Raw genomic sequence first — 16,367 nt, forward strand, 5'->3', positions numbered from 1 at the left:
GCAGTCAAAACTCATGCCACATTCATTATGCTACTGACACATCAGGCGAAAACAAAAGAAAAAGCACTGCAAACAGATTAAGTCTCCTCTGGGTAGTTGTCTTCATTACCAATGATACTACACAACTAGGAAATGCTTAGGAAGGTCACAGCCTATGGGCACTCAACTGTGGCACTCTACCCATACCTCCACCAAGTCATCCTGGAGCACCCGTGCTTCTCTCACGGTCTTCTAGGAGAAGAGATGAGGAAGCAGCAAAGACAATGCTGTCTTCTACAGTCTACAAAGTGCTTAGAAAGCATGGGGACTACTCAAGCCAGCTTGCTGAGAACAGACATTTCCAGAACTGTATCATGCCTCTTAGCAGAAAGGTTCAGGCTTCCTCTGAAGAAAGTTACAAAGCACCCTCAAGACCTTAGCATTAAATATTACTCTTGGTGGCGTCTTTGGCATTTTTCTAGTCTGTCCAAGAGCCCTATCATAAGCAAGAGACCCAGAGCCTTCAACCACCTCAAAGTGGTCTTGGCTATTTACCCTCCTTCTGGATCCAGGGTTACAGCACCAGCAGGGCTAAGCACTTTCAGTGCTGTTCTCATTGGAGCGGTAAACTTTGGTGACTGAAGTGATCAAAATAGCCTGTTTAAATGATGGTAGCCTTTTATATCAACAACAGGACAAAGCATGACTAAAGCCTGGCTTCTCAAGCAAAAAGTAAAGACGATGAGAGAAGAGAAGAGTCTTATTGAAAACCAGACCTAATTAGTTCTGGTGCTCACACAATTGCTTTTTAATTCAGTCTAGACACGCATCTTACTGTTGATACATAGTTTGTCCTTAGGACATGTCAGCTTCTGCAGCATTTTTAGAATTCTTATTCTGTCAGTACTACAGCCTTTTTTTATCCATTCAAAATCTTTTCTTCCAGTTCTGCCTTGCACCTCTCTTGCTATCACACATCATCACAAAACCAAACTACAAAACTTAACATGGCTGCAAGTAAAATAAAATATTAAAGAAATTAATGCCTATACCACCAACAACGCTTCAGGATACCTTGTGGCATTTGATTATGTAGTCACTGCTTGAATTAATATTTTCTTTTCATCCAGCAAACCACACAAACAGAACACAGCCTTCAAGTAATGTTGGGCATTGGGTGAGCATTCCCATTACAAAAAGTTTTGCTTAAGGAAACTGCACAAGGAATCCAGTTATTCCCTGCCTAAGCATCTTGCAGATAGAGATTACAAACTACTGTTTCAGACCTCTTTTCATCCTGTAAAACAGTGGTTTATAGGATTACTCCAGAATGGAAACATCGGTACCTCTCTTCAGCTCTTGTTTTTGGGAAAGCAACTGTTAGCAACCTCTTTGGGCCTCCAGAAACAAAGAGAAAAAGCCCCTTGATTCCACAGGATTTACAGCACACCATAGAACTAACTTGGCTAAGTTGATTGCAGGAGCCGCAACAAACCTGTGTTTGCAGGTAGATTTCACTATCTTAGGCCCATGTTTACTTGCCTTAGTGGAATTCAAACTTCTCATTATTTCAAATAGGTCTTCATTTCACTACTCCCATGTTCTGTTACTTTGGGATCTTCTCCTTCTCCCCTCCCCAGCCAAGTTGCTTCAATTAAACACACATGAATTCATCTAATCCATACCCACAGTGAGTAGAGCCACAAGCTAACCAGAAAGTTAACAGAATCTTTGTTTTCTTCTGGATGCTTGAAGCCAAATCAGAGCAAGAAGCTACTGTCAGATTGTTTCTGAGTACACTAACATCTGCTAGTAAAAAATAAAAACATTAAACATACCTCCTAGAGCTTCTTTAGTAATCATCTGTTTTTCTCGTTTGTAAGCCATTTTCTTTTCAAATACTTAGCCAATGTTCGTATCTGCTAACTCAAGGCATCTGAACAGCCCCTAGACAACCACCATGAAAAGCCACTAGAAGATTCAGTCAACAAGCGTGATAAACTGGACACAGAGCCAGTATGACCAAACTAGGCAGAAGACAAGCCACTGGGCTTCTCAGGCTATGAAGAAGAGAATGGCAGTAAAACATACTGCTCATCATACACACAAGCTGCCTGAAAGAGAAATAGCTATTTGTCAATACTAAAAAAGCCTATATTATCACAAAAAAGTAAATTAAAAAGATTGAACTTTGGTAAACTACCTTCTAAAAGTAGTTCCACAGCAACTGACATAAAACTTAAAAAAGGGGATTTCACAAATCAAGATTTAGAGGACAAAACCCTGCTTAGCAAGTTCTATACCCCCACTAGCTGCATACAACACTAGGGACTAATTGCAAAAGTCCACCCATATCTACTGGAGATTTAAGTTACATGAGAAATAGTGTTTATTATTAAAATAGGGTATTACTGTAAGGAAGGCTTTCCATCTGTGTTGCATACAAATGAACCACATATGGGAAGAACAATATTAAACTTAGGTCTATTACAAACATTTTTATCAAGCATGATGGAACTAACAACAGTGTCTTTCCTGTCCAAAGGTTTTCTTAGATACCCACAATACACCGAGCTTCCCTGAGCTTCAGACCATAGTTCTACATGTTATTACTGGCTTTCTTTAATTATTTATCAGTTTTCCACATTATCAATCAATATTCATATCCCACATTGGTCAAATGTTTTTAGCATTTATTTGAGCTAAATAAATTAGCAGAACTGTTCATGTCCTCAACTAGCCTCTTCTGAATTTATTTATTTTCAAGTCTTTAAGAAAATGAAAAAGTATTTCTAATTGCTGTAATGACATTATGTCTCTGTAGTGATTACAAAAAGGTCATCAGTTTTAAAATGACTTGTATACCAGTAGAGTACAAAAACCCAGCACTTTCTCTGAAACACTTTCACATTGTGATACAAATGATAGTTCACTCACAATAAAGGGCCGTTGCACTGTGAATAAAGGGAATGTTATGCTAAACACAAAGAGCACTAATTCTTAAATCACAAGATCTGGTAAATATATTCCTCATTCACTAACCAATAATGGATGCATTATATTTAGTTTTAGGCATTTGATTCCTATCTTTTAAACAAAATGCCTTTTAAACTTCTGGCTGTATGCAGAGTCAGATGCTGTAGGTGTACCACTAGGCCACGTGGAACCCCAGGAGTCGACACAAAGCTGTGGAAGCAGCAACAGTAAATTTTGAAGGCTATGCTGTACAAATGGGATTGTTATGTGTGGGATTGTAATGTGATTATTTCCCGTCTAGACGCCTACCTGGGCATCCTGCTCTAGGGAACCTGCTTTGTCAGGGGGGTTGGACCTGATGGTCTCTTGAGATCCCTTCCAACCCCTACAATTCTGTGTGATTCTGTAATCCCAGCTACTAGCACCCAAAATAGAAACCACACTAACATAGTAGGTATTTTAAGCTTAATATAAGCATTTCTTAAAAAAATATGAACTGATTCCATTTAATTTCAATTAACTGGACAGGTAAACACCTAACCATCACTGTATCAGATAAAGGTGGTGGCAAAGAAAGATAAGCCATGTTTGCTCATTATCTTTAAGAAGAAAAGGAAATTTAGCACAAAAACTAATAGCAAAGAGTAAACACTCAGTCACTAGAGCCCTATGATTTATCTTGAAGGTAAAAAATTTGATTCACAACAAATTTGAACAAAATCACTAAACACAGCATACACACATTGTTCATTGTTAGTGATACGCCGCTGTTGCCAACAGAAATTTATCATTTATGCGATAATATCGTTAACAACATCTATACCTTTGTTACATGTTTGATTGAACCCACTGTGAGGTTTCTTCGACGGTGTTTCACACCTGGAAGATCCCAAAGGTGATCCAGTATAGTCTCTCCTTCTTCTAGTACATGTTTCCGACCCTGGAACTTCGGTTTCTCATAGAAAATCCAACTGTAATAACGAAATCATGGACTGAGTTGTTGCTATTATGTAAGACTATCCTTATACAGCACATTTGCTGAAAAGCTTAGCAACAAGCTCTTCCGATCATGCCAGTTATCACCCATTTCTTACACATTCTTTCATTATTCACATATGAATGCAATACCTTCAGATACGTATGTGACCTGTGCTTTAAAAATAAAGCATGCAGTTCTTTTCCTCCAGGAGGTAGACTAAGATAACTTAAAATATTAAATGTATAAAAACATACCTCAGTAACTATGCAAATAAAAAGCCTTATTTTACCAGAACAAACACACTAACTGACATATCAAAACATGCTCTGTTTAAATACATACTACGTAAGGCATAAAACATACACATACTAATGATGACATTCAATGTTTCCTTAGGATGTGAAAGAAATGCATATAAAAAAGAAAACGTGTGCCTCAAAACTGCCTAGGTGTTACATACATTGTTACTATGGACAAGAGTCAGAAACATACACTGTAAGTGCCACCAAGTAAATTCCAATGCAACAGCTGACGTGGTAACAGCCACAGGTTGCCAAGGCAAACCTATTACTTCATATTGAGCTATACCTTTACAAGTGGATTGAGAAACACTTAAAGGTACTTGTATATCCTCCTGCACACATAATCCTCTAAATACTACATTACAAACTGCAGTGGAGATTGCATGCTTTATGTTCTTTTTGCAGCACCTATTGTATACTAAAATTGAACCGGAAAAAAGCCAACAAAACAAACAAAATAAAAACATTTTCTTTGGCACACACATACTTCTCATGATGATTATCACTCTACTGTCTCAGCACTTCAGGCAAGAAGTCTAAACTTACATGTTGTTCTATTAGGAACTTTCTGTTTGAAGCTAGTTCCCAAGAGAAACATTATTTTTGCACTGCAGCATTTGAAGCCTTTTTCTACGCTTTTTTCATTGGTGTCAGTCTAATTATAAAAGAAAGAAAAAGAGTCTTGCAGATCAGATGTGTGTCATAAATTAAAGAAATGTAAACACAAGAAAAAAACACACATACAGTCTTTTGAAAAGATTCTGTTTAAATATGACCTGGATTTCTTACCATCCTCTAATTATCCTAAGTAACGCTCCAATGGGAAAGATCCAGGATGTGGTATCCAGCACATCAGAATGAACTTCTTGTTTACTTTTGTCACCATGAATGTCATAAATAATAATCTGAAACAAGACACAACACATATGAATGAAGGCCCATTTCAACATACAGTGCAGACAGTTAATTTTTGCTTGGAATAAAACCTACTTCATTTTGCGCCCACTAAACTGATATCCTATACATTTTCTTGTTATATGAAGCACTCTACGGAGGACAAGGAAATACAGTAAGATTACTAGTGACAGGATTTTTGTAATACAGTCTCATTATAAGCAAGTGTAAGCATATGTTACATTAAAATACAGAAAGCTAGACTAACGTCAGGTGCTTTCCATTAAAAAATGGTATAATAAATTTTTCCATGTGTCATATTGATCTGTGTGATGCACAAATTCTGCTTACCTTTCCTGGTCTTGGATTGTATTTGAGATTTGCCCTGTCAATTAGATTCTGAAATTAAAAGGACATGGAAAACAACTATTAATATCCACAACAGTAGCACAAAGCATGGAAAGATTATTCTAGGCCCACTGTTCCAATAAATGTATGCAAGTGTAATTAGCAGAAACACCTAAGATTTTTCCCACTGTTATTCAGAATTGGTGTAACTAGTTAAACAGAATCAACCAGTCAGCAGAAAGCAGCGAACGCTAGAGAGGAAGAACTATTGTAGAATTTGTAATTTATGGAAATGTATTACACTTTCCTAGCAAACAGAAAGGCGTATGCCTCAACAGTGGTAAAACCAAACCAGACCCCTATCAAAGAATGAAACATTCCTAACATCATGAAAAGACGGGCTTCTTCAATTGCACTTTTGGTCTATGCAGCCTTTTTGATTTCTTAGTATCAGAAGAAATGTTTCCATACCCTCACCTGCCATTGCTCTAAATAAACTAAAAAAACGAATGCCAACCTACAGAAGCAGGTATATTACTTGTTGACAGAGCTACAACTTACAGAAGATTATGTGATGAAACAATCAAACAACTCAGTAAGCAGGTAATTATATTGTTTGGAAAACACAGCTCTACTAATCACAAAACGCGGAAGAAATGAAATAACAGTATTCATACAAAGGGCAGTTCCATGATTTTCAGACTGAAATATCTTTAACATGGTCAAGTCTGTTATGCTATTATACAAACTTGCCATTATGCATATTTTCCCATTATATTTTCTGTTCACACCTTCTATTTTACAATTAGAGGCTACTTTGATCTGTGTGAACCAAGAATACCATGTTTTTTCAATGATTCTATCAGAAGACTTTTTTTTTTTTTTTTTTTTTTTTTTGAGTCTCTGATCTTAAACAGCCTAATTAATCTTAAAAAGTGAGGGGCTGAAGGAGGAAGAAGCAAGACATACATTTTGAATCTGGCCTAATCACTTTGTTTATTAATATCTGACATGACATCTTACCGCTGACAATTCTCCCAGTTTTGTCATGGTGTGATCTTGGGACCAGTGAATCTTTGGCTGCAACATATCCTGGAGAACGCTTCCAAATCTGGCTCCCTTCTCAGAGTAGTAATTGGTGGCAGATTTCAAATACTGGTAATACACACTTGTAGGAGCATGCTTTAGAGCAGCATCAGCTTTCTGTGAAACTGGCTTACAATATGTTTGTCTAGGAGAAGCCTCATCTTCAACCAGTTCTGGTTGCTCCTTAGAGTCAAGTTGTTCTTTTGAAAGAAACAGTGACCGTTCAGGAAATGGATATATATTTTGGTCATTTGACTGAAGGGTTGTTTTTAAATTCCCTGTCCACTCACTGGAAAGACTTTGCTCTTCTCTCTCAACATCAAGTACATTTCCTTCATACAATGATTCTTCCTCCTCCTCATCCTCCATTCCCTCCTCCTCCTCTTTACTGAATTGAGAGGTAAACTGTAAGCGCTCAGAAACTGACTGGAGAAGGGATAGCACAGAAGCGTGATCAGTGTTATCTTTAGATATTCCACTAGGATGGCCTTCTGGTGACACGTCTGTGGACAACAGGTCTTCTTGGGGGCTGTCATCTTCATATATGGGAGACAAAGAGAAAGGGTATATTCTATAGCGCTTAGCCTCCACACTCAGAAATGACTCTGAGCTACGGCTCTCTGTTGCTTCTTTCAACTTGATATCCTTTCCATAAAGATAGGCTGGCTCATGTTTATTTTTTGCTTTTTCACATGCTAGATGATCTGTACTATCCAAAGGCAGATGAGAAGAAGAAAGAGAGCTAGTTTCCAAATCTTCAGTTGAGACAGACTTGTTCTCAGTTTGAAGGGCACCTTCATAAATGATAGTAAAAGAACTGTTTTCCCACTGCTCAATTAGTGGAGAAGAGCCTGAAAGACCCATCGATTCCTTCATGTCTTTGCTGCAGTCCAGACCATTTTCTTCAAGCTGATCATTTCTCTGCATATCTTGATCCTTCATTTGTACCTCTTTCGGATTCTCATTGTTTTGGGCAAAGACTGTCTTGAAGCAGTGTTTCCCTTCACTGTGCTCTCCAGTAACAGGCAATTCAGATGCAATGAACTGTGTCTGTAATCCAATATTAAACAGTATTGTCTCACTTGCTCCTTCTGCTAGTTTGTCTTTATCCTCCACTACCTTTGAATCTTCTAAGGTTGCTTTTACTTGTGCAAATACTTCTGCAGCCTCTCTTCCACAGTGTTCATCCGGATTGTCCTCTGCACTGCTTTCCAGAGAACCCTGATGACTTCTTTTGTCTTTGGATTCACTCTGCATGCTGCTACTTGCTTCATCAGGCATAAAAGATAACAAATTAACATCTACAGTTGGCTGCACTGTGTACTCTGGCACATCAGTATTATTGCACGAATCTTTTAACTGCAATGGCAGAAGCATCTCCTCAGTCACAGCAGCATCTCTGGTCATTAAATGTAAAGACACATCAGATTTTCTACTAGCAGCTGATAACCCAGCGTTACCACACATCTCTGCTGCAGCCAGATGTTCATGCACCTTTTTATCATGTTCCTCTTTTGCTAGTATCATCGGGGTTGATTCTGGCTGTGCCAAACTACCAGTAGGTAGAAATCCATTTGTTTGACACGTAAATGCATTATTCAGTATCTTTTCACCTCTTTGGGGCCAATCTGCGCTGTTTTCCGTACTATTTGGAACCACGGGAAGATCTGAGCAATCTGCCTTTTCACAGTTTGTACTTTTATTCTGAGTTTCCACCTTAGCTGTTGGTTCTTTGATTATGTCCTGTGTTCTGGCAGATAAATTACTATCCATGTTTAAAATCTTTGGAGTTTCAGCCTCAGTTTTAGGCTTAACCTTTTCAGAACGCCTTTTACTATCACTGCATTGCCCCTGACTGGATATTAGCTTTTGTTTGGCTGAGTTAATAACTTCATCAATTATTTCTTTTGCTTTTAATGTTAGTGCACTATGTAGGTCAATTTTATCAGGGATGTAAGACAGTGTCTTTTCATCTTGATTATTTGTATCATATGTTTCATTCCCCATTAGTGAATAGGAGCCTCCTCTACTGCTCTCTTTGAAATGTTTCAATGAATGCAGAGCTGACTGGATTGCTTCTGCTTCCAGCTGCACGGTTCCAGTTTTCTGATCATTTAGAATATCTGTATTTATTAAACTATCCTTGCTCCCACAAACGTGGCAGACACCAACAGCTTGTTTTGCTATTATTTCCTCTATAGCTAAGTGTAAAACTGAGTCCACTATTTCCTCAGCTTTCTTAAACAAAAGAGCAGCATCCTGGAACTTAGTGTATTCTCCTCCCTTCCCATAAGTATCTTTCCATACTTTCTCAAAACAGAGCTCGTTTGACTCTGTAGGTGCAGCAGCTGTTTGGTCATCTCTTTCACATAGGGATTCTGAGATACTAGACGTGTGGTTACAAAGATTCACCTTCTCCACAGTATTTCTGCACACCTTCTCAGTATGCACTGAATCAGATGCTGTTTCCAAAGTTTTCAAAGGACGTACGGGTGATGGCATTGTCTCTACCAAGACGCAGCCGTCAGCCTGCTGTGCAGAGGATACTTCCTCTGCTTCATCACCAGCTTTGAGAAGTGAGGAATTACTGTTCTCCTGAGCAATGCCCAATGTTTCCAAGGCAGAAATAGAAAGGTTTGAGGCTTCTTTGGATCCCTGAGTAGGTGAAGTGGGCCTGGGGATGCAAAAATCCCACGTATCTACTTCAGCACCAAAATGGTGGAGCACAGCTGGGGTAAACTCAGGTGCCAGAGAAACAACTGGGCATGAAGCCCTTGGGTCTTCCGAGCAAAGTGGTGTCTCGGTCATTCTGTCCTCAGGGATTATTCTCCTAGATTCGGCACCCAGAAGAACACAACCCTCCTGCTCAGAAGCAGCAGAGCATCTAGCAATCAGGCCATTTTCAAAATTAGTGGAAGGAGAATGGATTTCTCCTTGGTTGTCAGATGAAGAATAAAGCATTGTGGATGATATCCTATGCTTATTACTGTTTTCATTCCTGGAAGAAATACTAATATGCCTATCTTCAGAACTAGGTGAAGATGCAGAAATGATGTCTACATCAACATCTTTTTCAGCGATTACAGTGGAATGGTTGGTCAGAGGTCTTCCTCCATTTCTTAAGGCAGAACGAGAATCCTCCAGATTTTTTTCTTGTGATTTATAAATAGGAGAGGAAAGTTCAGAAATGTAATCCTTAGATTCAGAAGGAACAACAGTCATCTCGTTCATACCAGCCTCATTGATTTTAGAAGCAGCAGGAGTAGGATTGTCTGTCCTCTCAATGTTGACTAAAGGGCAAGGTGCAGGCTTTCCTGTGTTGTCTTCTGTAAGTATAACTAATGCTTTTGCAGGAATATCTTGCACAGTTTTAAGGGAAACAGTACCAAGGTCATGGACAGGAGCTGAATTTTCTGAGAGGCTTGTATGTACAGGCTCAAAGGATTTGCTCTTTTCACATTCATGATCAGGAAGAGAAACAGTGTCTCTCACATCTTTTAAACCGACTCCTCTTTTCACTATAGTTTTATTTTCAGACTTGCAACTAGGATGAAGAGGAGCTGAGCAACAATCTCCAGTTTCAGAAGAAGACTCAAAAGTAACAGAGAGAGGTGCTGTCAACTCATCAAAGTTAGATTTCACATTTTCACACTCATGTACGCATGCCAATACATCGGCAAAATTATCTACTGCAACCTCAGATGAAACCTTCATTTTTTCTAGACAAGGTAAACCAGGCTGTTGCGTGGCAGTATCCTTAGAATTCTCTGCAAGGATTAATTGGTGTTCATTTACTACCTGCGTTGGTTTCCCTAACTCATTCAGTTCTTCATTACTAGTCCCCTGGACAATGACTATGTCTTTATCACTTTTAATAGTTAACACTGAAGCAGTCAGATTACCTGTGACTATGCACTTTTCTCCTCTGGACTCCATGCTAAGTGAAGTGGGTATTTGTTCATTAAAAGGTAAAGGAATAGTAGCAAGAAAGCTCTGGGGATTTTGTTCTCTTTCTGCAGCTGCCACAATTTTCTGTGCATTGCTTTTTCTTGGATCACTATCTTTATTTGCACTATCTGTACGCTGATCTGCTGGCTGCTGAAGCGTAGTGGTACTGGAATGAAGCTCCTGGACATCTGATGTTAGCTCTGAGTGGTTATTCGTTTGATGATTACAGCAATATTCTCCCTTGCTTGTTTGTAGTTCTTCATTGACTGTCTTATTTGATTTGGGTGACTGTAAACAATCATCTTGTATTTTTTTTGTGGACTCCTTATTAGATTCTTTACTACAATGAATTTCTTTATCAGAGTTAGAAGTGGCATTTTTGTCCATTTGAAACAGAACTTCTGCTTCTCTCAACAGTCCACCCTCTTTTCCAATTAACTTGTCCACAGAACCCATTTTAAGGGAACTGGTAATTTGAGAAGTGGAATTGGTTAGGATCTCACCGTCTCTACTAGATGACAATAATGAATCTAGTGAATATGCCCTCTTAACTTTTGTTGCTTCTAAAGCTGGTGTATGTCTTAAGTCTACTTCATCAGATGATTCAGTAGGTGAAGCTGAGGCATTTGGAGTTATTTCATGCCTGTTGCTACCCAAGCAATGCTGAGTTTTACCAGACTTTTTCAATTCCATTTTAACTTCAGAAGAATTTACGATGACATCAACTTTATGATCTTTATCCTCAACTTCTCCATTTTCTTTTATTAAGTGTCCTAATTTTGGAGAGACAGTTGGTTGCATTTCTCCATTTTCTTTGACCATTGAAGCATTTCCATTCTCAGTACTTTCTTCTCCTTTTTCGGCTGTTTCTGATTGATTCTTCATTAGCTGCCTAATCCTTGCAGAACCTCGATATGTAGCATAAGTGACTGCGGGTGCTTGTGGTTTCTGTTGTGTCTTCCTGTAACAAGGAGCATCATTATCAACATAAGACAGAATACATAAATAGCTAGTGTGATAATAATAGAGGTTAACACAAACTGTAGATGATGTAACATTACTATTTTCCTCCAAAGACTAACATAAACTGTAGACTGCACGCAACACTACTTTCCTCCTTTTCTTGCTCTTCCTAAATATGGATTTCTGTGTCAAACAATACATATACTGTCTTTTACTGAAAAAAGCCAACGAACTATAAACAAGAACTAGATATTGCTATAAACAGCTTCCGTCATTTGCTTTTTACTGGACAATGGCATTATTATTTAGAAAAGAAACTGCAAGTCAACATTTGCAATGACATAAAAAGGCATACTTCTGTGAAGATGTTATATCCTACTAGAACAGGAATATACTTTAATACTGAAAAAATACTGTACTTATTATACTAATAATACTTATTAAAATATTGAATTGAAAATTGATTTTTTTTTTTTACCTAGGCTTTCAATACAGTGGTAAAGAGCAAGGCCAGGGCAAGCAAAATACATGGAGAAAAGAAAGTATACAAAAGTGGATGCTTTCTGGACCACCGGGCAGTAAGAAAAGAGAGAGAAGGCAGATCAGGTGAAAATGAAGGCTCCATAAATACTTGAAGAAATATCAATATGAGATGCCTAGAAATGTGACAAGTAATTGGTAGACCTAGTCATTTATCTTACATTTAATAGCAAGCAAACAATTATCCCCCCCCCCAAAAAAAACACAAAACAAACCACCAAAACAAACACACCACCGTCAAAAAACCCTACTGTAATGCAAAAAAATAACAACAAAAAATCACCATAGAAAAACTGTGACCCTGATCTTTCACTGCCCTTTCTGATAGTCTAAGGATAAATTCAGAGCCTGTCAATTTTAATTTTCTTAAGAAGCTTCTAAAGAACTCTCTGAAGAAAGTTTTTCTTCTTTCTTAAAATTAGCTGACATAATAAATGCTTACCTTCCTTTCTAATGCTTCTCTCCTTCCCCCCTTTTTTGTTGTTTAAAGAATTCCTGCAAAAATAGGGCAGTGACGATATGTACATGAACACACCAGCTCTTCACCTTCGAGCAAAGCAGACACTCACAGACTGTTCTTAAATTCTATTTTGCTTTAGCTCCCACCTAAACTAAGAACAGAACCTTTCAAACACTTATCCAGTCTGATCCTACATCTACTAACATGCTGGCTGGAAGTGGCAGTTCACCTACCTAGGAAATTGCCATTTAGAAGAGTCTCTTGAAAAACAGAGTTAGCTAAGACTTTGATTCCTAATACGAAATAGCCAAAAAGTGTCTCAATAGCATGTTCAGAAATTCTTTGCAGCTTACCATTAGTTCATTTTTATTGAGAAGTTATTATAGCTAGAGAGTTGAAGACAAGTAATTTAAGCATGATATAGTACATGAATTCACTATGGAAAAGTGAACTACGAAATAAATAATTTTGTTTATTTGACTATCATTGAGCAACCGTAACTTCAAATATTGTCTGCATGGATTTTGAGTACGTATTCTCTCCACAGGTACAGAAGAATATAAAAAAGGAGTGGTTTTACGCATATAAAATAGAATCTCTTCTCTGTCAAGACACCCAGATTTTTATTTCCATTATGCTTTTATTTTGAAGGGGTAACTCAGTATTATTTAAAATCACAGGCAAACTCCGTCCTTGTGCAATATTTGCACATGCAAAGAGTACAGGTAAACTCAAAGCAAAATTATTCATATTCATAAACATTAAAACAGAGTTATAAACACTCATTTATTAAGAGCTAGGTTTATTTGGGCTAATGCCAAAATACTTGAAATATGGGAATTTAGACATGGTGAGAACTGGAAAATGAAATTTCTATTGGGGATTAAATATACTATAATCCCCAATGAGGGCTACAACAGAATCTCAGTATAGAATTTACAGGAAAGTAATATATAAACACCATGTCTCCTAAGCATTTGCAAAGCTAGATGCACTTAGTCTTCTATACCACTAGTCTGGTTTCCAGAGATTCCAGCAGTGGTAGCTGCTAAACATCACACACACCATTTAAGTTGCTATTTTCAGCAATCTCATCTCTTAAAACAAGCATACATATTTCTGCTTGGAAGAAAACAAAATACATTTGGAAAAAGGGTAGTAGAGAAAAAATAAAAGATTAGGGTTTTCTTTTGTTTTGTTTTTCTTTATGTATATATAAAGCTTCCTTTATATATGTATAAAGGTTTTTTTTATATATTTAAAAGTTATACTGTTTTCCATGTCCTTATAGAAAACTTTCTTGTATATTAGAAAAATATTTTTTAAAGCTCCAGATATCCTAAAAATCTTATAGGAAGGAATTGTTGAGTTCTATAGTACACTATATTTACTCAGCATCAAAACAGACATAGCCATAATAAAATAAGTTTGAAGGAAGTAAGACCGGATCATGTTCTTGCTCAGAATTAACCTTACTGTGTATCTTCTCCCATTTCAGTTAAGTTGCAATGGAGTCAAAATGCTTTAAATAACCACTATTAAACCACAAGATTAAAAAAAAAAATATATCCAACCATCGCTTCTCCCATACTTTGGTCAACCTCAAACATAAAAGTCAGTCCACAACAGTCCAGAATCCAGATAAAATTTCTTTGAAGAAAACAAACAGAACATGGGCTTGCACCAATTCTCCAAACAAGTTTTATGAATTCTTGAAAAGGAAAACCATAATGATACATATTTAAAGTGAGCTTGTTAAATGGTATTGCAACGTACTGAAAACTCATTTCCACAACAAAAACCGCATTATTTTGAATAAACTGCTCAATGACAATGAATTTTTACTGAGTGTCTTTCATTCTGCAGTTGGTATTTTGTCTGATATGCAGTGTGAAGAATTCAGAATTTATCTATAAACATAGTGCTCTGACACAAACCTGGAAAATACCTTTGTCTCCCACACCCAACTTTGCCTTCAATTTCACCCATGAACTCAACAATTCTTAAATTGAAACCATCCAGAAACGAGATGAATAGGTTAATTTTAGACAAGACTGCCTACAGAGGGATGAAAAGGAGAACCCAGCATGAAAGGGCACTATATTTTATATTGACTTGAGCTACGGATCCCAGTTAGGGGTTCTATCATCTATTCCATGTGGTCAGGCAAAACAAGTGTACACAGAACTTCCTTCTTGCCTATCACATGCCTTTTATCATTTCTCCTAATTCTTTTTGCTTTCTATTTGTCTTCTGAGGTAATTTTATGCTCTGATTGACTGAATTGTAGTTGAAGTCTGAGGAAGACTCAGAGCAATGCGCCCTACGGAGCTCCGTGTACAAACCCAATCATGACCAGCAGTGGCTACAGCACCGCTTCATCTTGCACAGCCTCATCCCGTGGTCAGCCTCTGCCAGCGTCTCCTGCCGTACAGCTCTGTTTTCCTGCAGACCTGCCCCTTCCAAGAGTTTCTGCACTGGATGTTGTTTTAAAAAGGAACCAACCTCTCCTTTGCAGACATGGCAACTTAGGGATCCCTGACCTTTCAGCGAGAGTTTGCTGCTCAGCATACTGTAACAATTTTGTCAACGGACTTTTATTCCTACTGCGTTTATTTTTAGAGCACACAGGAGCGTTTGCAATCTGAATGCTCGCATGCAACAAGATGTTTAAAAAATGAAAACCTATGCTCCTATGTGGCAGTTGCAACTCAGTTGGCTTGCTCTAAATCTTGCTTTAAGTCTTATGAAACACATTAAGAAGCAGGCTCTGTCATGCAAAATTGCTTTAAAATGCCACTAGGGACTTGTTCCACAGACATTTAAAGTAACAATTCATTTCTGATCATCAAAAGAATACATCATTTCAGAACTTACCTTAGAAACTCTTTGCAAATTGTTTTTTCCAATTCAGATGAGGGCACATATGAAAGCCTGATTATACACAAAACCTAGCCTATAGTTCTGTCACCCGTCACATACTGTGAGATTCCTTCTTTCCCTTCTTAATAGGAAGCTATTCAATTCCCTATAAAGCCAAAACTCTGTTTCACAGAAGACTCTCTGACAGCAACAAGAGAAGATGTCACCATGAGTTACGTTACATTTGTCAAAAGCAGCTGCTTGTAGAGATTTCTTCTATTATGGAAGAGAAATACTAAGTTCAAGAGGGGCTAACTCAAGGAGGGGAGGGGTACATTTTCTGGCACATCTCATATAACAGACATCTTGTGCAACTTGCCTTAAAGCGTCATTCGCTATAAAACAAGCTTGTTGGTTTTGAAACCCTGAAGCAGGAGGAATTTCACTACCCTGAATGCCTCATCTCAGTGCGTCCATATAGATTACATTGGTTGCATCTTTTTCAAGTGTATGTCATTAAATTGGTGACCCCTCATATTTGTACCATGCAACAAAGCAAAAAGCAGACACCCCTAGATCATTTTCAAACAGAGCCAGGAAGATCTCTCAGTAAGACATCGCAGTACATGGATACACCGCCTCAGATCCCCAGGCAGCATAGCTTCATTTGCACAGCCTGACATCCATGCTACAAAGCCCTTGCAGCCAGCACCATGGCTGAGTTTTGGGCTCACCAGTGCTGAAGAATGAGCATATTGAAGGGGGCACAGGAAGTTCTGCACCAATATACGAAAGAACTTCTTCACAGTGAGGGTGACGGAGCACTGGAACAGGCTGCCCAGGGAGGTTGTGGAGTCTCCTTCTCTGGAGATATTCAAGGCCCATCTGGACGCCTACCTGGGCAACCTGCTCTAGGGAGCCTACTTTGGCAGGGGGGTTGGACTTGATGATCTTTCAAGGTCCCTTCCAACCCCTACAATTCTGTGATTCTGCGATATTGCTGGCTGGCCTGTTTTGGCAGCACACAACA

The 16,367-nt window shown here is 38.2% G+C and overlaps 1 protein-coding gene across 2 annotated transcripts in view; it reads right to left on the reverse strand.

Annotated features, from left to right (window-relative positions):
* The window catches only part of CRYBG3 (crystallin beta-gamma domain containing 3), a 94,809-nt gene that overhangs the window by 42,019 nt on the left and 36,423 nt on the right, over positions 1-16,367 (reverse strand). For both annotated transcript variants that reach the window (XM_048071606.2, XM_048071607.2), the window contains 4 exons: positions 6,502-11,473; positions 5,482-5,529; positions 5,026-5,141; positions 3,779-3,926 (listed from right to left, as the gene is read on the reverse strand). In XM_048071606.2, coding sequence (XP_047927563.2) covers positions 3,779-3,926; positions 5,026-5,141; positions 5,482-5,529; positions 6,502-11,473 — 5,284 coding nt within the window. The remainder of the gene's footprint in view (positions 1-3,778; positions 3,927-5,025; positions 5,142-5,481; positions 5,530-6,501; positions 11,474-16,367) is intronic.

The sequence above is a fragment of the Anser cygnoides genome, chromosome 1, assembly GCF_040182565.1.
Source record: "Anser cygnoides isolate HZ-2024a breed goose chromosome 1, Taihu_goose_T2T_genome, whole genome shotgun sequence".
Lineage (NCBI taxonomy): Eukaryota > Metazoa > Chordata > Aves > Anseriformes > Anatidae > Anser > Anser cygnoides.